The sequence below is a fragment of the Phascolarctos cinereus genome, unplaced genomic scaffold, assembly GCF_003287225.1.
Source record: "Phascolarctos cinereus isolate Bilbo 61053 unplaced genomic scaffold, phaCin_HiC Scaffold_726;HRSCAF=1367, whole genome shotgun sequence".
NCBI lineage: Eukaryota > Metazoa > Chordata > Mammalia > Diprotodontia > Phascolarctidae > Phascolarctos > Phascolarctos cinereus.
The window spans coordinates 9,437,073-9,464,814 of NW_027556098.1; the positions used below are offsets into that span (position 1 = coordinate 9,437,073).

General features: G+C 36.9%; 1 protein-coding gene across 1 annotated transcript; it reads right to left on the reverse strand.

Moving 5' to 3' along the window:
• Positions 1-297: 297 nt before the first annotated feature.
• Positions 298-27,585, reverse strand: MSL3 (MSL complex subunit 3). Its single transcript, XM_021007490.2, has 13 exons — positions 27,398-27,585; positions 24,961-25,043; positions 24,483-24,578; positions 24,084-24,184; positions 22,435-22,523; positions 21,250-21,372; positions 20,344-20,504; positions 18,608-18,766; positions 16,476-16,738; positions 14,649-14,758; positions 4,857-4,956; positions 4,442-4,526; positions 298-1,715 (listed from the first exon to the last, which is right to left on the reverse strand). The coding sequence occupies exons 1-13, from the start codon at positions 27,497-27,499 to the stop codon at positions 1,616-1,618; spliced, it is 1,572 nt and encodes a 523-aa protein (XP_020863149.1). The 5' UTR covers positions 27,500-27,585; the 3' UTR covers positions 298-1,615.
• Positions 27,586-27,742: the final 157 nt, after the last annotated feature.

Here is a 27,742-nt window from a genome sequence, read left to right on the forward strand (position 1 = left end):
GGAAGGGGATAAGAGAAGCGGGGGGAGATAGAAGGGAGGACAGATTAGGAGAAGGGGTATTTAGAATGCACACCATCTTAGGGTGGGGGGGAAGGACAAAAAGAGGAGAAAATCTGGAACTCAAAATCTTGTGGAAGTGAATGTTGAAAACTAAAAGTAAATAAACTCTGAAAAAAAAACTAAAAATAAAATTTTTTTAAATGTTAATGAATTAATTGGGGGTAAGTGTTAATTTTGTTGTCAGAAAGAATAAGTGTGAGTTAATATCAAACGGAATTCACAGGAGAACATGAGAAGTCTCAATCAAACTGAATTAATTTTATTTGGAAATATTTAATAAGTAACCTTATAAGTAAAAACTATTTTTTTTCATGTACAATTCTGTTGACTGTTAAAACTTCTTGAACAATTTCAAGAATACTGCAGGCTCCAAAGATTTAAACAACTCTTCCCTAAAGCAAGTTGGGAAAACCTTGGCATAAAGATTTTAAAATGAAAGGGGCAGAGTTACAACTATTCTGAAATCAGACAACCAACATACTCTTTAGTTAGCAACTAACGTCCTCGTAAGAAAAAAGGGTGTCTAATACAATTGTCACTAACCATCTTATAAAGATCTCAAGTTTTCATTGGTACGCCTATGTAAAGTAAAATCCTCTAGAGTCCTTAGAATATGTGTAAAAGACATATGTTATTTAATACCTATGTAACATGGAAATCTATTCTATCAATCTAAAGAAAACAAAAAGTGAAAGTACCTGGTACTAGGGTTAGGGCTAATGTAGCTGCTAGAGGAGCAAGTTGGTAATATGTCCAGTGCATTTTCCAGCAGTACTATGGCTAGTAAAGTAGGATTGAAGAACAGAGGCAACAGGTTTCTTCAATTTCCACTAAAGTCAACACAAGGAATATGGTGTATTAAACAAGAATGGCACAAAAAAGAAGGAAGGCGCTGTAAGAAAAAGGATTCTTCCATCTTTGAAACCACCTCCTCACCCACAAAGAAGCAAAATTGCAACAAAGTCTTCTATTGGTCTGAAAACAAAGGCAATATTTTATTCAAGTAATTGAAAATGTTTTTGCAGAAATATAAACCAAAAGCTTTGATTTATTGTGTTTTTCTATCCATTTGTTTCCCCTCTAAGAACAATTATGAAAAAAATCCACAGGACATGTATTTTTCCTCATAAGAATACACTTAGTTCCATGGCAAGAAAATAAAACCTCAACTTCACATTTTTTGCTGAATCAAGTTAAATCATGTACACTTTCATGAAATGTTCTACAACTAATACAGCTGCTCTCATCCCATTTTAAAAGAGAAAATATGCATTTCTAAGCATTAGATGTTGATGTAGTTCCTTAAGTCATCTAGAAGCAATATTTATAAGAAATATTAGAGAAATTCACACTGCAGTAATTGGGCAACTCAGACAAAAAAGTGATCCATTTCTGCCAAAGAATCCAGCTGTCTCGGTCTCTTTTTGGTCTATCTAAAAAGAAAAGCCATGCTATTTCCATTAGTTTTTCACCTGGTATCAACATGGCAAGGTGACAGAATATACATTTCTATAGAAAGAATGTTTTTTATATTTTCATCAAAAAATTTTTAATTTTAGTAAATTGCCCGGGGATTCTTGGTGCTGTAGTAGGCTTCACATGCAGCTACATAAGCAGATTCAGGGAAGAAATCATCATGATATTCAGCTAAAAACCTAGAATAAAAGGGAGGAAATTGAAAGAAACTTTAGTTTTAATATTTTTACTTCAATTTTATGAATGAGATTTTTATAGTCAATCTTATAAGATCTTCCAACACAAACTGGAGTCTAACGTGGGGGGAAAATAACCCAAAAGTCTTAATTAAAATTTCAGAAATCAATTTTTCCCTAGGTTCCCTGAAACACACACAACACACACACACACACACACCCCCTCTCAAGGTAATGATATTACCAAATAAATACATTCCTATAGGCTAAATACAGTTGAGCAAAAAGATTTAAGTTCTAACCTGTTCTACAATCTATTTTTTGGTGTAAGGGGGAAAATTTTGATTCTGATATTTTGATCCTAAAGGCAGTAAGGTGGCATAATGGATACAATGATGGAATGGGAGTCAGGAAGACATGAATTTGAAATCTGTCTCAATCAATAATTTATTGTGTCATCTTGGGCAAATCACTTAAACCCTCTCAATCTCAGTTTCCTCATTTGTAAAATGGTGATAACAACAGTACCGATTTCACCAAAAGAGAGATCATTTGTAAAGTGCTTGCTAGCTGTGAGAACTGTGATGTGAATTTGTTTCACTTAAACTTTTCTAAGTAGTAGCCAAGTGTACAAAAAATAAAAATTCAGAACCTAAACAACGTCAAAGTACTTGGGAGTTCAGGGGAAGAAGTTTAAACCTCAATTACTATTTCTTCATTCTCTTGGTTTTAAAATTTATGTTTTTTGGCTTTTTTTTAGGATGAGTCTTGTGTGACAATGACTATAGTCTCATCATTCTTCTATGTACAACCTTTCCACAGGTGGCATAGCAGATAGAGTGCTGGACCTGGACTCAGAAAGACACGAATGTAAATTTGGTTTTAGACACTTTCTAGCTATATTACCATGGGCAAGTCACTTAACCTCTGCCTCAGTTTCCTAATCTGTAAAGTGGGAATAAGAGCACCTACCTTCTAGGATTGTTGTTGAGGAATTTAGAAAGCACTTTGTAAACTTACAAAGTTTAGCTATTATTATATTATTATATTATGATTACAACCAAATAAAGAATAAACTCCTAATCCATATAAAAAGTCCTCCCCAATCTCGGTCCAACCTATGTTTCTAGCTATATCTCATACTACTCCCCACTTTACATATTTCTTCCATCAAACTGAACCATTTTCTGTCCCCCTTTTTCATTCTACTCCTTCCCATCTTTCTGCCTTTGTTCATGCTTTTCCCCAGGCTTGCCTTCCTATCTCTGCCTGCAAATCCCTTCATTGCCTCAAAACCCAACTTCAGTACTACCTCCACTGTGAAGCCTCCTCTAACTCTCCCCACCCAAAATGAAAGCAATCCTTTTCTCCTCTCAATTTTCTCACAGCAGTTGGCCTGGAATTCATCTTTGCACATAAGATTCATTTATACTAAATTCAACAAATATTAAGCCCATTTTGTGTGAGGCAATTAACTAGATGGGGGTAGGGGAAAGAATTAAATAGAACTCTACCTTCATGGAGCTTACTATTTACTAGGGACATACAACTTATAAATAAACAAATATAATATATAAACAAAATAATGCAAAATAATTTCAAGAGAGAGAGTGCATTAACAAGTGAGATGGATCAAGAAAGGGCTCGTTTAGGAAGTGGAACCTGAGGTATGTCTTCAAGAAAGTAAAGCTTCCAGAAGTGGAGGAGAGCTCACCTGAGCAAAGAGAAAGTAGCAGAGAGATGGGACATCAGGTAGGAGTAATAACTAGCTTGCCAGGGTAAATAATATGGAATAAAACTAGACAGGTAGATGAGAGTCAGACTGAAGGACCTACAGCTAGCCTGAGGATTTTGTATTTTGTCCCAGAAGCAAAAGAAACAAATTAATATTATTGTGTAAGAAGGTGGCGTGGTCAGATCTGTGTTTTAGGAATATAAATCTGGCAACTATATAGAAGACATATTGGAAACGAAGGAGAATGGAGGCCAAAAAAACCCCCACACAATTAGGAAAAAGTCCAAGTGAAATGTAAACTAGAGTAGGGGTTGTGTGAATATAGAGAGAGGGAAGATATGAGAGACGTTGTGAAGATAAAATAAAAAGATGTGGCAACTGAATAAGTTGAGGAAGAGGGAAGAATCAAAGATGATTTCAAATTTTTGAATCTAGGTGACTTGAAGGATGGTAAAGACATGGGGAAATTTAGAGGAAAATGAAGAGAAAAATAAATTTCATTCCAAAATAGGGATTATATTTTCAATTTCATATTTTCATACTTATTTACATCACATTCATATCCTATACAGTCCACCTAGGTTCTACCTGTATGAAATAAGTAAAATTTACCCCTCGAGGCCAAGCCTAAAAGTTACATATTGTTGGCAAGGCCCCTTGTTAGAGGGTCTTCCACGTATACTAAATATACTGATTTAGAAATGGGATAAATTATGTAAAGAAATAAAAGCCAATTGAAAGTTGCAACTGAAAGTCTAGAGGACAATTGTGCTAATTAAAATATTCTACCTGAATGGATATCTCAATCAACAAGAATGTATTAAACACCCACTATTAAACACCAGGCATGGTAACAGGAATTGAGTACATAAATATAAAGAATGAGTCAATCCTAATTCACAATAAACATTTACTTTTTAAAAATTATTAAAAATAATGTATTCTTGATATTCCAAAATGACAGCATACATTTTACAAAGAAAAAGCAAGTTACCTCAGAAAGAGTTCAAAGTGCTTAACCAAAGCCTTAAGGTTCTTATCAGAAAAGCACATCTTCCCAAGGATCTCTGGAAGTTTTACTGTAAATAAGTAAATAAGGAAACAATCCACAATCAATAAACTGCAAAGGCAGTGTGGTAAATGCTTATCCTTACCCCACCTTTAGTTTTCTCATTTTGAAGTTTGGTTTTCTACTCCTTCCATTTCTAACGAAACTTGCAGTTTTTTTTTAATGAAAAAATGAAGTCTTAGCTAGCAATGGGTTCTAAAAAATGGTGCTGAGGATTTAAAAATCCCAACTTTCACTACAGATTTACAGAATACCAATAGGAATTTCAAAATAAAACTAAAGTTCTAAACAGAATTTCAAATTGGGACAAACTTTAAAAGATAAAAAAAAAATCTCTTACCAAACATTCGCAACAAATGCTGTGATCCATAAATATATGAAGGAGGAGGAGGCTGATCACTTTGGGGATAATTCTCTGGCATAAGTTTCCAAGAAAGCACCTGAAAGTAATAATTTAATAGGTTCATGGTTAGTTTATAGGAGATACAAATATAAAGAATTAAACAATCCCTATTCTTAAGGTGCTTAGATTTTGTACTACATTCGTGTACCAACCATTCTTCAATTGCTAGACATACTTCCCCCTTTTGCTACCATAAAAACTATTGTTATTAATATTCTTGTACATATGAAGCCCTCTCATGCAATCATTAACCTCCTTCGGGGAATAAAACCAGTAGGAGGGGTCACTGGATCAAATAGTGTGAATAGTTCAGTAACTCTTCTTATATAATTCCAAGTTGTTCTACAAAATGAGTGGTCTAATTTTCAGCTCTAGTGGGAAAGAATTAGTATATATATCTTCCCAGAGTCCCTTCTAACTTTGCCTCTTCCATCTTTGCCAAATGGATGGATGTGAGGTGATACAATATACTTGTTTTAATTTGTGCTTTATTGATTATTAGTGATTTTAAACATTTTTTCGGTTAGATGAAAGGTTTAGAACTGGAAGGCCCTCTATCACTGAGGGCCATGGAGAAATGCCTCGCGCAAGGTTATAAAGGCAAAAATAGTTAAGATTCAAACCCAAGTCTTCTGACTTCAAATACAGTTGTTTATAGTTTGTGTACCCTATTTTGAAAACTTCATTATCTTTTGACCACTTGCCTGATGTGAGATGGCTTCTAAATTTTACAGATTTGTGTCAATTCTTTCAGGAGACAGCATGGTTTCATGGAAAGACTGTTGGCTTTGGAATCACAGGACTGGAGTTAAAAATCTTAGCACTACCACTTATTATATAACCTTGAGCAAATCACTTAACTTCTCTGGACCTCAGTTTCCTTATCTATAAAATGAGCATATAGTATTCGATAATATCTTTAAATTTCTTACAGTTCTATGCTTTTACTAGAGATGTTTAATGCAAAGATTTTTTTTCCTCTCAATTACAGTTTCTTTTTTCCCCCTCTATGTGCATATTATTTGTGCAAGTTTTTTCTATTATTATTTTTATGAATTCAAAACGGTCTATTTTGCTTTTTATATTATCTTCCATCCTAGCTCTGGTTACAAATTCTTCCACAATTTATAACTGGTAGAAATGTAACCTTTCTTTCCTCTCTATTTTTTAAGGTGTGTGGTTTTTAAAATTATTTATATAATTTATTCATTTTAAATTTTTGTAGTATATAAGAAGTTGGTCTAAAGTTACAGGGGTGGGAAACCTGAAGCCTTGAGGCCACATGTGGCCCTCTAGGTCCTCAAGTGCCATCCTTTGACTGAATCCAAACTTCAAAGAACAAATCCCCTTAATAAAAGAATTTATTCAGTAAAACTTGGACTCAGTCAAAAGGCTGCACCCAAGGACCTACAAGGCCACATGTGGCCTCGAGGCTGCAGGTTCTCCACCCTGGTTCTCTATTCTATTATTCTATATAATTTTTTGAGTAAATCTCAAAAGGGAACCTTTTGGCAGTACTTTGTGATCTTAGGTTTATTAAATACTCCATTTCCTTTTAGGTACTATTATACTTCATCTTTTCCACTGATTTATTTTTCTATTCATTTTTCTCCATATTTTTTTTTTCACTGACATAATTAACTCCCAGCCCTCCATCCAATAAGCCATGCTTTTTCCTCAGCTTTGATACTCTCTTGATAGGCTTGATCTTTTATTTTTCCCTATGAGTTCTGTTAATGTTCTGCTTAACTTGATAAAGTATCAACCTGAAGTTTTAATTGATTGGTGTAGCCCTAAATCATTAGATTAATTTCAATAGTTTGAATACTAGTATTTTTTGTAGTACAATGATTTTAACTACACTAATACAGCCCAAACATAAACAGTAAACCTTTTTTGCATTTATAAAGTTCTATATGAATCTAAACAGGATAACTCAATCATACAGAAATGATTATTTTAGTGGATTTAATTGTATATTACTCTAAGGAAACTATTGTCTTAGTTTCACTGCCACTATCATGCAATCTACAAATAGATATTTTTGCTTCCTCTGTCAAATCATATTCTTATTTTTCTTCTAGGTCAAAACAGTGAAGACAGGAAACATGCTTATAATTTCTCCCAATCTCCTTATAAATTTCACCTAACTTCTGCCTTCATTCTTGGGGACCCTAATACATGCACTAATGCAGGCCTGCACAACATGTGGCCCACCAAAGCGAGCCTGTTTTACATCCTCTACATTTTTCGTGGGCTGGCTGAAATCCTTTGGCAGGCCTGTTTTACATTTGGGGGCCACCTGCAAACTGCAGGACAAATGTTGTTAAGGCCTGCACTGATGTCTTCTTCAAGACCCCAGTCTCTCAGTTCATCAACTTCTTAAACTCCCATGATTTCCCCCTTCCCCCCAGCCATATTCACTTTTCCTGGCCATATTCACTCCCCCTCAACTAAATACCTTTGATCTGATCATCACCCATAACTATTCCACTCCCCCAATTCATCAGTCTGAAATACTTCCTGAGCAAAAGCTCCTATACATCAATATCTTCCTCTGCCTCATTCCTCCTACATGCATTCTTTCTCTTCCCCATGACTTTCTACTATTCTTTCTTGAATATCATTATCACTACTTCAAACCTTCTCTTTCCTGAAGTCTCCTATACAACTACCTCTTCCTCCCTTTCTATCAACAAAGAATATAACTTCCTACTTTGTAAAACACATGAGACCACAGATTTGGAGTGCCCTCTTTTCCCCTACCCCATCCTTCAAAACCTCTATTCATCACCCCCCATTCTCTCTCCTTTGTCCCAGTCTCTGATGAAAAAGGCCAACCTTTCCACCTGTGCTCTTGCATTTATCTCTCCCAGGACTTTTCTCCCTTAATCATTCCTTTTTTTTTGTCATCTTCAGTTACTTCGTATCCATTAGGTCTTTGTTTAATAACTTAATAAGTCTTTTAAAATAAAAATAAAATTTTTTTTAAATGGTATCACTTTTTCAAAGTCTGTGCTCATGGCCTCCATTTTCTCAACTCCAATTCACATCTCAATCCTTACAATAGGCCTTCTGACCACCCCTCAAACCTCACCAGACTGAAACTGCTCTCTCCAAGTTGACTTTCAGTCTTCTAAGTACTAAATCCAATCACCTCTGATCAATCCACATTCTATTCTGACTCCTCTATAGCTTCTGACATTGTCAACCCTCCTCCCCCTGAATACTCTTTCCTCCTTTGGCTTTTTGTAACTGCCCTTAGTTCTTTTTGTACCTGTCTAACAACTTCTTCTCAATTTCCTCTGCTGAACCATTATCCATGTCCAAATTTCTAAGCAAAGGAATACCCATGCTGCTCTGTCCTGAGACTTTAGAACTCAATTACCCAGTTCTGTCCTGAGCCTGCTTTTTTTTCCTTTCACTATACTCCCTTCTCCTTTGGTGATCTCATTAGTCTCCTTAAATTGTCATCCCTATGTATTCCAAATCAATATATCCAGCTCAAATCTCTTTCCTCAACTCTAGCATACTATCACCTGCATACTGGAACTCTACCTCTTCTATATATGCGTTGTCTCTACCTATTAGAATGTAATCCTGCTGAGAGCAAATTGTCTTACTTTTCTATGTTTATCCCTAGCAGTTAATGAAGTGCTTGGCACAAAAAAATTCTTCTTTTCTTCTTTCCTTCTGGCATGCCAGATGTTTCATAGGAATCTTCAAACTCTAAAACTCATTCCATCTACAAACTTTCTTTGTCCCATTGAAGGAACTTTGGTCCTTCCGAGTTATATAGGTTTAAAACCTTTTACTCTTTCCCTCTCCTTTAGCTACCATATCCAATCGGTTAGCACGTCTTGCTGAAACTACCTCCAACCCCATCTCTAACATCCACCCCATTCTCTAATTCACATACCCTGTATTTTAGTTCAAGTATTCATTGATTCTTGCTCATATCATTATGATAACCTCCTACTTGGGCTCTCTGCTTCCAGTCCTTCCCCTCTTCAATACATTCTTGATATAGCTGCCAAACTGATACTACTAAAAAATACAAATCTGACCAAGTCAAATTGAGTCTCTTACTCAAAAAATATTTAATGGATCCCTATTGTTCCTAGGATAAATACAAACTCCTCAAAATGGCATTTAGGCCATTTCCAACCTGGCTTTCATCTCCCTCTACAGTTTTACTTCATGTTACTCCCCTTAATTTACCCAATCTAATTAATCTAGTCTACTAATTACTGCCCACACTTGATACTACATCTCCTGACTGTACCTTTACAAGAATGGTCCCTGATTTCTGAAATGTACTCTTTTCTTACTTCCACTCCTCTTGAAATTCTTAACATTTTTCAAGATAAAATTCAAGTTTTATTTCTGACACTCGGCCTTTCTTGATCATTGTACCATCTCTAGTCATTAATGTTCTTTATGTATTGAAATTACTTAATACTTTATATATACTTACTTGTAAATACAAAGTATCCCTGTTCCCCTAGTAGAAAGAAGCTGATACTTTCTGTAATATACTTTGACTAAGAAGAACCATTACCCATTTGGTGACCTTCCAAAAACACTGAACTTGAGAGTCAGAACTCTGATTCAAGTTCTGATTCTAAAAATTACCAGTAATCTGACCTTTAACATGTCACTTAACTTCTCTGAGACTATTTCCCAATATGTAAAAAAGAATGCTATCACTACATATCTTCAAGAAGTTATTGGGAAAATTAAATGATATAACGCACGTGAAACCAACTAAAGTACTATACACGTATAAGATGGTATTAGTACTAGTTTCATTAATTACTCAATATTACAAAAAAAAAAATCTTTCTTTTTAATATCAATATCCTGTCAGTGATGCTGAGTGCATTTTGTAGAAAACCCACAAAATTACAAACAACTCAAGGACAATGGTAGAAAGCAAATAGTCAACAAAGGTAGATTGCAACATACTGCCAATCACAACTTCGATGCAAATATTTCGATTCTTGAGAATGCAATTCTGAGAAAAAAAAAAAGGAAGGGAGAGGGATAATCCCAGTAAGTAAGAAAACTGGAGTTGTCCAATTGATGTGGATACAAAGGCAATTCCACCATCCAACTTGGATTTTAAACAGCCATAGAGATGATAAACTCCAGTTGTTCCTTGTTAGTTTCTAGAATCAAATATAAATTTCTGTGTGTCCTTTAAAGCTTTCACAACCTGGCTCCACTATACCTTTTAGCCTCATACATTATTCCTCTATACACACTCTACAAACTGACCTCATACATGACATTCCATCTGCCTTTACATAGCCTATGACTGGAATGTGCTTTCTCCTCACTTCTGCTCTCTTTGAAATATTTTTCATTTATTTTGTTTACTCTAAGGCTCAACTTAGATTATACTTTCCACATCAGGCCTTTTTGATACTCCCGATATGTTAATATCTTGCCCCTCCAAAATTATCACGTATTTTGTATATATTTAATAATAATAATAACTAACATTTACATAGTGCTCTAAGGTTTGCAAAGCACTTTACAAATATCTCATTTTGTACTTCCAATAACATAAGGTAGATGTTATAATTATCTTCATTTTTACACGTGGGGAAAACTGGGGCAGACAGCAGTTAGGTGATGTGCACAGGGTCGTAAATCTCATAACTGAGGCCAGATTTGTTCTCAAGTCTTCCTGACCCCACATCCAGTACTCTATCCACTGTAGCACTGAGCTGTCTTCCAGCAGTCAGGGGCTGCTTCATTTTTACCTTTGTAGCTCCAGCACCTAGCATATTTCCTGGCCCATAGAAGACACCAAATAAATTGACACAAAAGCAGTCAACAGAGAATGAATACAGAAGTGCAGTGCCATACCATAAAATAGTGTCAGGAATACTAAACCTTAGTGTGATCTGGTAAGAAAAAGTGTTTTTTATTTGTTTTGCTTTCTTATTTTTTTAAGCCATGGTAGAGAAAAGAAGAGGATCAAAGAAGGACTCTGGGTGAAAATGAAAATGACAAGAGAAAGAAGACAAAGCTCTTCTATTTTATTTTGCTTCTGTTTTCCCTACAAAAGAAAATGACCTTTGGACTGAAAGGACAGAACAAAAATAGGAGGTAAGACTAAAGTTTAATAAAGGAATAATTTTTTTTAAAGGCCTCAGTTCTTCTTGATAAAATCAAGTCACATGGTGCAAATGAACTACATCCTCAGTTACTTAGAGAACTGGTAGGTATGAACTACATGGAGTTCCTACTTTCTGCCAAAACTGGTTTCTGAACATAATTTTAAAAGGTTGTTTCTCCTAAAACCAACGAAGCTATACCTTTAGCCACTAGATGGCAACCTCACATTGACAAGATGAAAGACCAGTGTGTTTACATGGGGTCAGCTAACCACAATATTTTATGGTTTCAAGTAAAAAATTGGTGAACCAATCATGTAGAGTTAAATATAGATATTTTAGGCCTTCAGATAAACTCTGTAGAAATTATAGGTAGTGAAAAGAAACGGTTGTGTATTTTTTCCCTAGTCAAATATTCTATTTCAGTGTTTCTCACCATACTGCAAAGGCAGTTTAAATGAACTTTACATCATTCTACTAGAAAGATTCTGCCAATTTTTATTTAGTAGGTAAGTTTGAGAACCAATTCTATACTCTAAGCCAAATTGTTCTATTTACTGTACCTGAATTTTCTATCTCCTTGCAGAAATTAATTCTGATGCTTCTCCATCACATAAAACAATTTTTAGTTTTATTTTCATATATTCTTCATTAAAGTCGTATTGCAAGGTCTCAGTGGTAAAGAAATTTGCTCTAGGACGTAGAGTCTAGGTTCTTCAAAACTATTCCAACAGGGTACAAAATCTGAAAGGTGCTTTCAAGCTACAAAGATTCAAATATAACCCAGCATGGTCTGTATGTTTTTCATCCCACTGTGGTTTAGTGAGAACAGTAGATTTGGAATTAGAAGACCTAGAATCAAATACCAGGTCCCTACGTGAGCTTGGGTAAATCACTTAACCTCTCTGGTTTTCAGTTCCTTAATATGTAAAGTGAGGAAGTTGGATTAACACATGGAATCACTGACTCAGAGACTGAAGGAATCTTACAGGCCTTCCTAGTACAAACCCTGCATTTTACAGATCAGGATACTAAAGCCCAGAGAAGATTAAATGGCTTGCCCAAAGTTACACAGACAGGAAGGTAATCAACAAGGTCCCTTCTAGTTCTGAATCTATGAGAAGTTAAGAGAGGTTCATCACCAGAGGACTGGCCAGAATGCAATGAAGTTTTGGCCAAAGCAGCTCATGAAACTGTCTCTAAGAGTAAAGGGTCTGCATCTGTGATTGAAATCCTGGCTCATTACAGTATTCTTACTCTGCTGTGTCATAATGGCAAGTGATAACCAGAGGTGGTTATCAAAGGCTATGCAAGCAGAGGATATCCTGCATAAAGTCCTTATCAAGTTCATAAGGGTTATCTGAAGACCACCTTAGCTAAGCTCAAAGAGGCTCACTACCAGAAAGTTGGCTACTAGGCAATATAATTTTGTGGGGGAGAGAGGAGGGAAGAAGGGACAAAGGCAGTAACTGTCAAAGAAAACATAGTTAAGACAAGAAGCAACTGTGATCTTTGAGAAAGCACTCACATCAATAAATCAGGGATTTCATAAAAGAACTGAAAAAAAATTTCACAAGTATACATCTTATGTACACCAATTAAATAAGAACAATTGCATTTCAGTACTAGGAGAGACATTAGAAATCTGGTACAGAGTCCTCATTTTTAAAATGAGATGGCACTTGATCAAGCTCATACAGCTAATCATGGCGGCAGCAGAGCCTAGAGTCAGATTCCCCTGACCCTTGAGCCAACACTTTCTATACTGTATCTCATAGCCTCTCACATGGCTCTTTCTGTTTTTGTAGCATCCTTTCTCTTTGGTTCCCAAACTTATTTTCCTTATTCTTTTTTTGATTTACCACTTTTTCTCATGTTATTACCTCAGAGCCCAAGGGCCATAGAAAGAAAAAAAACTTCTAAGAATGTGGTGCTTCCTAAAGCCTGTGACTCTCCCTGTCAAAGCAGAAACTGTAATTGTTATTTCCACAATCAAAAACTCTCTCTCAGGTGTAGAAATGCTCCCTGCTACAAAGTTTAGCTATATAAAACTTAACAGGAAATGTCAAGGTTTCCTAACACCCCTTGTACAAAAGATCTGGAGTCTGAGTAAAATATGAGCTGTGTCATATACTCTTTTACTTGACACCATGTACACTGTGCATGAAATATTTGTTGATTGATTACTAAATCATATCTTCACTTCCAAACATAAAAAAAATCATTATTCTAAAATTTGAGCAATTAATTTACAACACAACATATAAATGTTTTTGGCTTTCCAATGCTGATTCAAAGAAATAAGTTTATGAGAAAGCAGTTATTTTCTTCATATTTTTATAAAAATGAATTTAAAGTTAAATAAAGACAATTGAAAATATGATGCTAAAATCCAAATGATATCTTCCAAGTAAAAAGCCAGAAAGTATGTCAAAAGGATTATTAGGAAAATACCAATAATATACATTATTATATCATACACATTATTATATCATACACCATGCTAATATTAATCAATCAACAAAATTTATTAAGCACTTACTATGTGTCGAGCACTGTTCTAGGTAAAGGGAACTAAAGACAAAAATGTAATAGTCTCTATCTGTGGGAAGTTCATATTTTAACAGGGGAAATAACAGGTATATATACAGTTTAAGTATTTACCCAATATATACAAACTAAAAAAAAGTTAATGGGGGGAATGTAAGACTGTACAATTAAAGTTAAGGGGGGATGGTATAAGGATAAGGAAAAACAGCTGAAAGGAGCAGCAAACGCTTTACGCAGAAGATGACACTTGGACTGAGTTTGGAATAAACAAAGGCTCTACGAGTCAGAGGTGAGACAGCAGTGCACTCCAGGTCAGCCCACTGACATTCAACACAAAGCCACATGGCCAAACAATGGCAGAATAGCAAAAAAGGCCAGTGCCATTGGAATGTAGAGTGGGTGAAGGAAAATAATAAGGCTAGAAAGGTAAGTTGGGGCCAAGCTGTGAACAGCTTTAAAAGACTAACTGAATCTTAAACTGATGTTAAAGGCAAATAGGGAGCCTTTAGAGTTTATTGAGTAAGTATGTCAGATCTGAACTTTAGGAAAATAATTTCAGCAGCCATGGGGGGGTGGAAGGATTTGAAAGGGCAGAGATCTGCATCAGGAAGACCAGTTAGAAGGCTATTGAAATAATCAAGGAGAGAAAAAAATGAAAGCCTGAACTAGGGTGGTGGCAATGTGAACAGACAGAATAATATACCCTTATGCTCCCTGATATTACTGAAGGCACAGGAACTAGAAAAGAAGGTGGCCAATTGTGTATAAAAAATGAAAAACCACCCACATGTACAGGGGCACCTCAATATACACCCACCACGTTGGGTCAATCTTCCATGGAGGATTTATGAAAAAAGCAAAGCTACATGAAATAAAGGCTAGAAAGCCAGATTGAAGCCAGGAATACCTGGGTTCAAGACCTGCCTCTGACATGTGCTGGTTATCTGAGCCAGGTCAAGTTACTTAATCACTCAGTACCACAGGCAACTAAGACTAATATCTATACCCTTCAACTACTAATGTTGGTGATTTCCAAAACATAGTTCTTTACCTCATTTAATTCATTATTTCTTCTACCTTCAAAGCCAGCAAACACTGCACTCCCTTCTTTGCTAGGAGTCAAAGTAATAGGTGAAGATGATCCACTATGTACTGGAGTTTCTTCCAAAATATGGGAGGAAAAAGATAAATTAATTCAGCTGTAAATTACACATTCAATTCAATTAAATAAGCATACATTAAGTATCTGATAAAATAAAAACCTACTTCATAAACTATAAAAACCGTAAGGAATAAATCTAAAATTGATAACTCAGTTATTACTCAATAATCAGTGACACATACATATATCATACACACACATATCATACATATTTAGTAGGCTTTTTAGTCCATTTGTTGTTGTAGTAGTGGTAGTGGGGTTTTTCGGGGTTTATTTTTGTTTTTTGCAAAGCAATTGGGTTAAGTGACTTGTCCAGGGTCACATAGCTCATAAGTGTCAAGTGTCTGAAGATGGATTTGAACTCAGTTCTTCCTGACTCCAGGACTGGTGCTTTTAGTCCATTTGTAACTTCTACTTCTATTGGTTTTCTGATTTTCTGATTTTCCTCCATTCCTCCTCTCTATTTCCTTGACCGCAGCATGCAATGTTCTAGACAATGCCTGCTATTTTAAGATGCTATGCCTAAAAGCTCCAGATAAAAGAGACTGAACTTGGCTGAGGTGAAGCAAAGGTCTCAAGAATGCCTTTAACTAACTCCCATACAAAACTATCGATCTTCAGTCTATATATTTGTCTTAGAATCTGCATTAACAGGAATGTATCCACTGAATTCACAAATGTAATAGGCAAAGGCAGAACTATACAACAACAAAATTTACATTTACATAGTGCTTTAACTTTTCCAAAGCACTTTCCACACATTATCTCATTTGATCATCATCACAACCCAGTGATAAATCCTAAGCTGAGTATTACCTCCATTTTATAGAGGAGGAAATGGAAGGTGAGAGGCTGACTTGCTCAAGGTCACACAAATAGCAAGTAGCAGAGGCCTAGTTTCAAACCAAGACTTCCATGAATCCAAGTCAATACTCTTCGATGCTGCCTAAATTACTGAAGTGAAAAAATGATTTAATTTCATTTCCCTCTGCCATAATTTATGAACTTATAAAATGACTTATGAAATCAAATGCTCAATAAATCAGCATCACTATTCTTATCTAACCTCATATGTCTCTCACTATGCCCAAGGCCAGAACTCCCAAAAAACTACAGGGGCCAACCTGTTTCTTTGTTTCCTCAGGAATTCTATTTGTATCTACCTAGATTGTCACCTCCCTTTTGTCTCTCCTTAATTCCACATTCTGTATTTCTTTCATGGCTCAGTTCAAAACTTGGTAATTTGGTAATAAATGGTAATTTGTGTGTGTGTGTGTGTGTGTGTGTGACAGAGACGGTGGGGGAAAGAGAGAGAGAGAGACAGAGAGAGAGAGAGAGAGAGAGAGAGAGAGAGAGAGAGAGAGAGAGAGAGAGAGAGAGAGAGAGAGAGAGAACACCTGTGTACTATCTTTATCTTTGTGATAAAATGCTATGTATTCTGTAAGTACTTAATAAAGATTTGCTGAGTTTAATTATGACTTACTTTCTAACTCCAAAATGAAACCAGTTTGAGGAGTCAGTAAATAATCCTTAAACTAAATCTTAAAATGTTTAAAAATCTAACTAGTTTTAAACTATATGTTTTGTAAAAGTAGAAGAGTCTCAGCAAGAAGAGCTCATGCACTGGGTTCCCAAAAGAAACAAAAAATTTTAAATAAAAGATTCTAATCATTAAATTTTATGAAGAGAATTACTTAATACAAAATTTAAACCTACTTTTTTCCAAATGCAAAAACAGTTTTGGCATTGTGGCTGATGTGTCAAGATGTCTTCGCTTAGGCTGTGGAGAAGCACTACTTTCAGATAACCTGTCACAGCTGGATGTGTGACGCGTAGAACGCCTTAGAGATTGTAACATTTCTGGTTCGGCTTTTCGCCTCTTGGGTGTTGCTGGCTCTCCTGTAGCAGGCTGACTGTCGGTGGACTGAGGAGTTGGTGGATTTAACAAGGGTGGACTTGGTGACAGTTCCTCCTGATTCCTAAAGAAGAAAAGCAAGAACCTTAAATATATTAGCCACCAATAATAACAACAAAGGATTTTTTTGTAATGGGAATATTCATGCCTTTAAATCATGTGCTATGATGGTAAAGGAACACTGAAACAAATGAAAATAATAAATATTGTTATTTAGAATAGTTTAAATTTTTTTCAGTTGTTTTTCAGTCATGTCCAACTCTTTGTGACCCCATTTGAGGTTTTCTTGGCAAAGATATTAGAGTGGTTTTCCATTTTCTTCTCCAGCTCATTTTACAGATGTGAAAACTGAGGCAAAGAGTTAAATGACTAACCCAGGGTCATACAGCTAATCAGTGTCTGAGGCTGGACTTAACTGAGGAAGCATACGTCTTCCTGGCTCCAGGCCCGACACTCTATCCACTATTCCACCTAGCTGCCCAGGTTATATTTATCTAGTATTTCATAGTTACAAAACACTTTACATACCTTATTTCATTTGATCTTTGCAAAAAACCCATGAGAGAGTCCAATGAGTATTATCTGCGTTTTATAGGCAGGAAATCAAAAGTTACAGTAATGGAAGACAACTAGAGGAACTAACTCCAAAAAGATACCTCATTAATCTTTCCAAGTATCCTGAGAAATATATAAATCTTTGAGATTATGACTTTCCTTATATAAACCAACCGATCACACAATGTACATACATATTTTGGTTAACAAAGAGCAAATTGCTGAAAAAAATTTAAAACAAAAATTAGATTTACTAATTCTCAAAACTCCTATTAGACAAAGTCTAAGATGGACAAAATTGACGAATTTTAGGAGGCACTCTCCTCCAAACTTTTAGGAATAAGAAGCTAAAAGCAAAGGATTGAGAATGCTTATTTTACATAGTTATAAAAAAATCAAATTAGATCCTTAGCTTAATGATATGTGATCTATGGTATGAATACAAAGATAACTCTTTAGTGACAATGCCCTAAGATGGAGGTGAGCAACCTACAGCATACTTAAAGGTGACACATGAGATAATTCCCACTTGTACTACCAATACTAGCCTTAGGCAAAACTGTGAAGTAAGATTGGTTTCTTTTATTCTCTCCTGATAGTCCCACCCTATTACATAATAACAGAGAGGTTGGTGCCTATTTTGCAGATGATAAGAAACTGAGGCAGACAGAAGTTAAATAACTTGCCCAGGGTCACTAGCTGTGGCTAGTAAGTGTCTGAAGCTGACTTTGAATTCAGATACTAACTCCAGGTCCAGTCTACCGAACAATAAACAAACCTGAGGCCCAGAGAAATTAAATGACTTGATCAAAATCACTCAGATTATAAGTAGCTAAGCCAGGATATCTGACCCAAATCCAGTGTTTTTACAATGACTCATAATGATAGGAGACAAGATAAGCTTCTTCAGGGCAAAGATTTTGAAATCTTTTTTTACTGAAATGCCACCAGAGTGCACTGCACATAACAGGTGTTTAAAAAGTGTCTGTTCAATTGAATTACATATCAGAAACCTCTAAAGATTTTCCAAGACAGTGCTTACTATGGGGAACTAGGAAATAGAAAGAGGAACAAAAAGTTATGAACAGAGCAAGTACGTGGTTCTTTTTACCACACCACCTTACAATGAGCTATGTTGCTTTTAAGAGGACTTAACCTTAGTTCTCTAACTAGAAATAAAAATTCATTGAAGTGGTTTAGAAATATAAAAAAATATTAATGATACTTGGATTATACTTGATATCAAATCTAAAAGAATCACAATAGTGTTTGGAAAAGAATATCCAAGTAGCAGTTTTGCTGAAGAATAAATTTTGTGAGAAAATTGTTTTAACTATCAAATATCAATCATTTGAACAAACTAATTTACATAACTTACCTATTTGTATTTGTTGCACTTTCCTTGATTGGAAGAAAAAATTTTGATGAAGTCACCTTTTTATATTGAGCTTGTTCATATGGATAAAGTAAAATCAATGGCAGAGTGAAATCAAAGGTTATCCTTAATCCATCAACCATTTCCTTACAAAGCTCAACACTGAGATGGTAAAAGAGAGAGAAAGAGTTTAAAGATATTTTATGAAATAATAGCTAAATGTGGCAGTTAAAAATTGTAAATATGTGAATAAATAATATACAAATGGATGTTAACAAAAAATTAAGTTCTGAATTCCCTTACTTTAATAAGGTCTCAAAAAGATCCTCAAATTTTAAAATAAGATAATATTTTGAATTTATAAGGGTCTAATGAATTCTAAGTAATGACAATTTTATTACTAGCCTTTAAGAAGACAGTTAACCAATGTTTTCATTTAGCCCTATTACTTCAATACTTCAGAAATATGTAACTTCCTCCACATGGACACTCATTAGACAACCCTTCGTAAATCTTGGTTGGTAGTCTTCGTGTGTTACTGTGGCTGAAAAAAAGTTCATCACCTAGTGGCCAACCTTCTAAAGATGTGCCTCTCTGAACTTAATTATACTCAGTCATTGGATGATATAGTCCTTTTCTAGGCTGATATTCCAAGTCTTTCTAAATAAAAACCAATTACTTATATAGTATTTTAAGTTTGCAAAGTGCTTTACCTTTTTCATCTAATTAGACTTCACAACAACCCCATAATGTAAGTACAATGGAAGTCCTTATCCCCATTTTACAGACAGCTGACAGAAGTTAAGCAAATGCTAGTGTGCATTTTTTTGTTAGGAGCTGTGATTTCATTGATGAAGGAAACCCTCTCTACCAATGCAAATCAGCCATCATTCTTCAACTCACATTCATAGAGAGCCAGGAGCTCTGAGACAGGTGACTTGTCCCCAGGGTCACATAGCCAAATTTTCCAGACTGCAGGGGGCAGCATGGAGCTGCCTCTTGGTAGCTTAGGAGAACCTGCAGGGCTTTCACTTCACATCATGAAATAGTCCCAGAGCAGAACTTCAGTGGAGGCCTATAGGTTAAGTGTTGTCAAACTAAAAAAGGCTATGTTTTCAGAAACAAGAGTGAAACAATTCAGTTGGGTGGCAAAGTAGACAGGGCATTTGGACCTGGAGTCAGAAAGATGAAGCCTTGAGAGAGCAAATCTGGCCTCAGTCACTTACTAGATGTCTGACCCTAGATAAGTCACTTAACCTTTTCTGCTTCAGTTTTCCTGATCTTTAAAATGAGGATAATAGTAGGAACTATCTCCCAAGGTTGTTATGAAGATAAAATGAAATTTGTAGAGTGCTCTGCAAATCTTAAAGTATTATATAAATGCTATAATGATGTACCAATGTTAGTAAATTAAATTGACAGGGAAAATACATACTAAGTACCCCACTGATAAATTGCCCCTTCAACTTCAGCCACCTCAGTTTATTGAGGGCATACTCATTATGGTGATGTAAAGATGAATGAAAGAACTCCTACTACAAATGTGCTTTGTAGCAGAACCATGGAACCTCAATTGAACCACACCTAGAGCTGGGGAAATCCTCCTCCCCTATCCACCTCTTTTCTGCAGTACAGAACTTAAAATATCTCAAACACAAGTGGTCCCCCACCCCACAATTTGAATTCCCCTCTCTACTCCACAGAACAACAACTGACACTTCAGATGGAGTACGACTTACTTTTTTTCTGGTGGGATATAATGCACATTCATGTTCACGTGTGGAGTCGTTTGGTGGTGGCGAGATCTTTCATTGGCTGAGAAAGCTGCATTGATGGCAAAATGTTTCACATATGATTCCAGAATGGTTATTATGTTAGTTTGGCATGGAAGTTTCACAAGCTGTAAGAAACAAACATTTACACTATTAATCATCCAAATAATAACATTCATAATTTCAATGACAGCAAACCAGTAATACTTCCTTTTTAGAAATTTTAAAAAAGAACTGACTTAGGCTATTCCAACTCAGTTTCTCTACCTAATTAAAGAAGAATAACCAATTTTATTCAAGTAAACCCTCAGAGAGAAATCTCTTGGAAAAATACAGCTAAGTAACAATAAAGGAAAAAAAGTTCTAATTTTCCAGTCATATTTTTCTGCCATATTTTCTGCCAATTAACTACATTTCTATGATAATTACAATATAAATGTCATGAAGTAGCTATAATGATAATTTAAATATGACTATGATGTACAGCTGTGATTCACGGAAAGAATTAAAGTTGCAGGCACCACAAAGAACAATAGAAACATACAGGACTATTTGTCAGGGATGCTGTAGAAGTGAGTCTTTTTAAGATGCAAGTTGGAATAAATGACCTCTAACATATCTTTCAACTCTGAAACAAGTCCATATTAGGAAAAAAAAGTTAGAGCTAGTACTTTAAAATACTGTTAAATATATTTTGTTGCAAGAATTATTTCTAAAATTAAATTTAAAAAAAAATAATTTCTCTATTCTCTAAACTTTTCCTCAACTACTGTTAAGATTAGTTGGATGTTAAAAAAAAAAAGATTAGCTGGATGTAACTCAAGCAAATTTGTAATATAAGCTGCCCCCCAATTTATATCCTCCTTTACATACACGTTTTCTCCTGTTAATATAGTAGCAATCTTCTTCAAGCTTCTTCTTCAAAACTTCAGGTATTTCTATACTTATTGTTCTTTCTTCCATGTCCCTTTTAGTATGAAACTCCTGTTCTTCTTTCTGTAATAACACAAATCCATTTTTAACAGTTTAACACAGTAACACTAGAAAGAGGTGTTTTTTTTTAACTGCAAAGAGGTAATAACTTCCATGAGAGATTCCTGAATTTATGAATTCTTAAAACATTTCAAACCTTAATCATACATATTAATGACCCAAAGGTAAATGCAACTACTTGTTTAGCATTGTGGACTAAGTTCTCAGTAACTAGAGGGAAAAATGAAAAAGGCCAGAAAATGGTGTCTGATGCCTCCAAAAACAATAAACAATTCCACAATCTAAGTAAATGGCTGCAAGCCATATCAGCATTTGTCTGACACCACTGACTTGCTCCTCCTCACCTGAACCATCCTCTACCGCAATGGACCTGAAAACTAGACCTCTATACCTAGGTCTTCCAGAATCCATGTGCACTGTCCTTGAGAAATTTTATCTGTTATCTTTGAAGCTCCCATCCTAAGATCTAATCCAGTTGATGGGTAAATGACTGTGTATAAACTGGCCAATTTTAGCCAATTGTACTGAATTATCATTCTATGCATCAGACCATGCTTCAGCTTAACATCCCATTCAGACCATCTCACCTTGACCCCACTTTCTACCTCTCCAAAATAAAACTCCCTGTTCTGGCCACCAGTTCCCTCTATGTGTTGTCTTCTTCTATCAGAATGTAAGCTCCTAGAGGGCAAGGGCTGTCTTTTAAAACAAATTTGTATCCTCAATGCTTAGCACAGTGCCTTGCAGATTTGCAAGCTCACTTTATTTCATCATTCAATTATACAGACAAATGTTGAAAAGTGGCATTTTTCACACTACAGGGGAAAACTACTTGTATTTAAAAATTATTTAGGAAGATTTAGTACTTGAACTAAATGCAAAGAGCTAATAATATATCCAATGCAGTATCATAAATGAGGTAAATCCTTTCTACAAAGTCAAGTAAAGTTTTAAGATAATTTCTTAAAAGCCATTATTCATATTTGAAAAATTCTGTTACAAAAAAATTTGTTTTCTTACTTTTAAAATATATTTTAAAATTTTTTTAAAGTGTTAAATTTTTACCATTTCTGTTTTCTCTTCAATGTCACTTTCTTCACTTCTTATTTCCTCATCTGTTTCTTCACTACTATCTTCAGAAGAGCTACTTATGGCTATATAAAACAAACACAAATCATATTTTATCATTATCATCTTATGTCCCATTAGTCCACCTAAAATGGTAGACATCCAAAAACCTTCACAAAAAAAGCTTTCTGTTTATAATTTACTGAAAAAGAAACTGATTTTAATAATTCATTAAGTTCGAGAACATCACAGGGCTTCCTCAATGAGATTCATGTTCACTCAAAAAAGAACAGCCAAACAATCCACATAGGAAAAACGAAACAGATAAAACATGCTTATCTCCATCCTATGACATGGGATGGTCAATCCACTCAGTTGGTACCTCCAGTAAACACAGATATGACAGGTGCTGCAGACTTATGAGCTCAGCCCAAAACAGAAAAGAAAGAGTGTGAACTGCAATATGTTTAAATTGTCAAAGATCCCAAACATGTACCATAGCACAAAAAGCATCATTTCAACACTAATATTCTCCCGGGGATGATGATGTATAGTTGTGAAGCTAGGTAATAATATCACAATTGCTAAAGACTCAAAAGTTGTGGGTGACCCAAAGAGCAATAGAAAGATTATGGGTGGGGAAAAAAAGTAGGCTACAATTATTTCCAATGATATTTATGTATAAGAATGCATATAAAGAATCTGAATGAGATGGGGCAGCTAGGTGACACGGTGGATAGAGCACCAGCCCTAAAGTCTGGAGTACCTGAGTTCAAGTCCAGCCTCAGACCAAACACCTGACACTTACTAGCTATGTGACCCTGGGCAAGTCACTTAACCCCAACTGCCTTTAAAAAAAAAAAGGAATCTAAAAAGAGAAGAAATGTATGATCAAAAAAGTAGGAGGGTTGGTCATATAGCAAGAGTGTGGGATAAAAGGTGACACTTTCCCAAGTGCTGTAAAATGTAAAAAGATCTAGAAAAATGTTTCCAACATAAGCAAGAATTCTACAGGATTAGAATGCTAGGTTGTGTTATGATCTGTAACAACCGAATCTTCCTATAAATGAGATCACAGATACATTCAAGTATTTAAGAAGTAGTACGAGTTTTTTTCCTTAATTTTTCAAGTAAAACATGCAAGTGCCAAATGACACAGTTAGTCTACAAGTCTTAGATAAAATATGATCCTGTGGCTGAGTACTTAATCACATTTCATTCAAACACAGACACAGAAGATGCTAAGGGAAACATGTCAAAGAAAGAATAAAGTAAAAAAGATGTAAAGGCAATGAGAAGAAGCAGGGGGTTGAATGAATTGTGATGCGGAAGCACTGATTCTTATGTATTGGATACATAAAATTATCCAATTAGTTTAAAATTATTTCACATCCATTATCTCCTAATAATTCACATTCATTTAATATTTTACATAAACCATCTCATTTGAACCTCTGCAGTCCCATAACGTAGGTTTTGCAAAGGTTTTTACTCCTACTTAATAGATGAGAAAACTGATACCCAGAGAACTTAAGTTATCTGAACTTACTTCTCCTATGTCCAATGTTCCTTACACCATGACATATCTGTGTGGGTAGATAAGTCTAAGAGAGTAAATTTATTACCTAGAATACTACCCAACTCACAGTTTTCATCATTTTCATCTTTTTCCTCGGCAGGAAGACTTTTTAACACAGAGTCAACACCAGGCAACCTGCAGCGTCTCTTCTTCCTTCCTTTTCTTCTCCTAAAGAAGATAAATTCAATTGAACTACATGCATGTGAATTTAGCAACTTAAATAAAAGAAATGAAAAAAAAGTTAAAATATAAGGTTAGTGTTTAATATCAGTTTTTAATGTCCTAATACAGTCACTATGAATACTCCATCAACTGATTCAAAATTAAATGGCTCCATGTTCATTTAAATATGTTTAAAATGAATTACTTAATGGATCAAGCAAATGTTTATTTTTCATATATTAAACCTATAACACATCACTTTAAGAGAAAAAAATTCACGCTGACATGAATTTAACATTCTTACATGCGAGCTACAGCTTTTCTTGCCAATTTACGTTGTAATCTACGATTTTCATCTGTGTCACGAAGAACATGATCTTCAGCTGCCCATCTATCCCAGCTGAGGAAACAAAAGGTGAAAAAAGTGACTACAGATAGCCAAAATTCTAAAATTATAGTAAAGCAAACCCTAAAAAAGCAGCAGAGGGAAGGGAAAAAAGGGACATGTCATGGAACTTCTTTTTCTCATTTCAGAAACACATTCAAATGGTTTAAAATCAGAAAGTGGTCAAATAATTAAGAAATAGTCTTCAAAGTATATTGAAAGATTAAGATTCCTTAACTTAACACAGGTTTTCAAAATATGTAGTCTGCTAAATACCATTCTTTAGAAAATGAAAATACAATTACTCCTGTGGAAAAAGTGTTATTAAAAGTTTCTTGTTTGTTTTTTAATGTTTTTGATAGTCAAATGGTACATTTTTTCTGGAGTGTATACTTACCTTCTGTTCCAACCATTAAAATGGATCAGATATTCTGGGATCTTTCTGCCCTTCTCATCTTTCCCAACAATAACATCAACAATCTGAAATAGGAAAAAACAGGTGAGATATCATTTATACATTGGGAGGCACACATGAGAAATTATGAGCCTCATCAGAGTGACCAGAAATAATTTTTAACAGGTTTCTCTCATTTTTTAAATCTGTGCCGGAATGACAATTTCTTCCCAAATCTCCGTTTTTTTTTTTCTTTAGTGGATGCATCCCACTAGGAATAGGAAGTATCCACCCAACTACCTTCTAATTGGTCTCTATGGATTTTAGTCAGGGCTATTTTCTTCACCCCATTGGCCAGGGAACCTATCATTATAAAAACACCAAACTACAGGCAGGACAACTTAGCCTCAGCCCTAGGAAAGTCTGGGAGATGTAGTCCCTGGGACTCCACCTCTTCCAGGCTAGACTTGGATATTCTGAGCTGACTCTCTTAACTTTTTCTTTACTACTTATCTCCATGACAAGGCACACAACTCACACTTGCTCACAACATACCCCTTCCCTTAAACTGGAGAATTTTTTTCCAGCACATCCCTGCCACAGGCTTCAAAGATTTGGGAGCGGAAGCTACGTGGTGACTCAGGGGCTGCATCACAGAGGAACATGTTGGGGGCGCCCATTTTAAAGTCATACAGGGCAGGCAGCCACAACGGAAGGGCCTTTGGAGGCAGGGGAGGAGAGAAGCAGCCGTGAGACACCAGCAGCTCTGGGAGGGAAAAGCACCCGGGTGATGCAGGCAAAGGGAAGAATTGGAGGATTGCTAAAAAGACCATGGAAAACAGCAGCCAGGCCTGAAGGCCGGCAACAGGGTGAGCAGCGCTGTGCAGCCCGGGGAGGTGCTGGGGAAACTACAAGTGAGCTGGAAGAGAGGAACAGGAGAAATTTAAATTCCTGAGGTTACTGGAAGGGAAACGATTTGACCTGTCCAGGGGATGTCAGTCCCTTTTCTCCACTCACGAGCCATGCCTTAGGCTTCCCCTAAATCAAGACCCCAGTTCTTAACTGGGTTCTGTGAACCTGGGGGGTTGGGGGGAGAGGGGGAGAGAGAGAGAGAGAGAGAGAGAGAGAGAGAGAGAGAGAGAGAGAGAGAGAGAGAGAGAGAGAGAGAGAGAGAGAGAGAGAGAGAGAGAGAGAGGTTTATGGAAGATAGATAAGACATACAGACAGGGCCAGATGATTGACAGACAGATGGGAGATCTAGATATATAGACAACTATAGATGGATAGAGATGAGAGATACAAACAGAGACAGAAGACAGATGGGATATAGGTATAAATACGTATAGACAAATAGAGATATAAAACTACAGACAGACATAGATGGCTACAGATAGATATTTTCATATGCCTAGTTTCCTCTGTCATGCTATGTACTTTACACATTTAAAAACATCATTCTAAGAAGAGGCCCCTAGGCTTCACCAAAGGGGTCCATGACGCCAAATAAAGCATTTGTAGAGCCCTTTAACGTTTGAAAAATACTTTACAAATACAATCTCATTTCATCCTCATAACAACCCTATGAGGTAAGGGCTATTATTATAGATGAGGAAACCGAAGCTGAGAGAGGTTAAGCGACTGGCCCAGAGTCACAAATAAATAAAGGTTAATCTGGACCACCGGGCCGCTATAAACCCAGTGTTCCTAATTCCTACAATATTTTTTTTCACTTTAGAGAAAACCACCCGTAGGAGAAATATAAATTTTACTCCTGTCTACTGCACACACCTCTAACGTGCGTGGAAAAAACACGCAAAAAAAAAGGGGGGTGGCCCACAAGTGGGTAGTTAAAATTTCCTCAACACAAGAGGCTTTTCCACAGGTAGCCAGGGTGCGAGATTACACACTGTCCTGAGCAGCCGCAGGGCCACCCTCTTGGTTTGGGGCGGAGGGGAAGCGCTGGGGGGGGGGGCCGGTGTTGGATACCAGCGCGCGCCCAAGCTCTTGACAGCCTCGCGCCGCAGCGCGCGCGCGCCACCTCCGGAGCCGCAGCCCCTCCCACAGCCCGGCCCCGCCCCTCCCCTCCGCGCGCCCCCCGCGCGCTGCCCTCCGCGCGGCACGGGGACCTGCCGGCCGGCTTGCTTCCGCGCGCGCGGTTCCTAGCGCCAAGCGCGGTTCCCCCGACCCACCCATCCACCCGAGCGGTTGGCGCCGGTCCGGTGTCACCGGCGCAGTTGGCGCCCTTTCCCCGGCACCGCCTGGAAGGAGCACGTCATTTTTCTCCCCGCTCGGTCCCCAAAGCGTTGTCCTGCCCATTCCCAGCCCCGGGGAAGCCGCGCACCCATCTCCATCCCCTCTCCTCCCTCGCCCTCCGCGGACGTCCCTTCCATCCTTTCCCTCTGCCTCCCCCATCCCGCCCATTTTCCCCGCTCAGTGGCACCTTGGCATCGTACAGGACTCGCGCCTTAGTGGGGTCGGGCTCGAAGCACAGCACTTTCTCCCCTGACTGAAATTTAAATTTCATTCCCCCGCACGAGCTCATTTGTTCATCGTGGCAGAGGGAGAAAATCCAGGTCGCGAGGAGCAGTGCGCGAGGTGGGGGTGGGGTGTGGTGGGGGGGCCGGGAGAGAGAGGTGGGGAGGGGGAGGTGGCGCGCAGTGAGCAGGGTGGGGGGGCGGAGAAAGCGGCTGCTCCGGCCCGGATTTTCCCCCCTCCCGCCTAGGCCCTCCCTCGGCTCCGCCTCCCGCTCGGGCCGCGCTCTTGCTTGTCCGTAGGCCCCCCCACC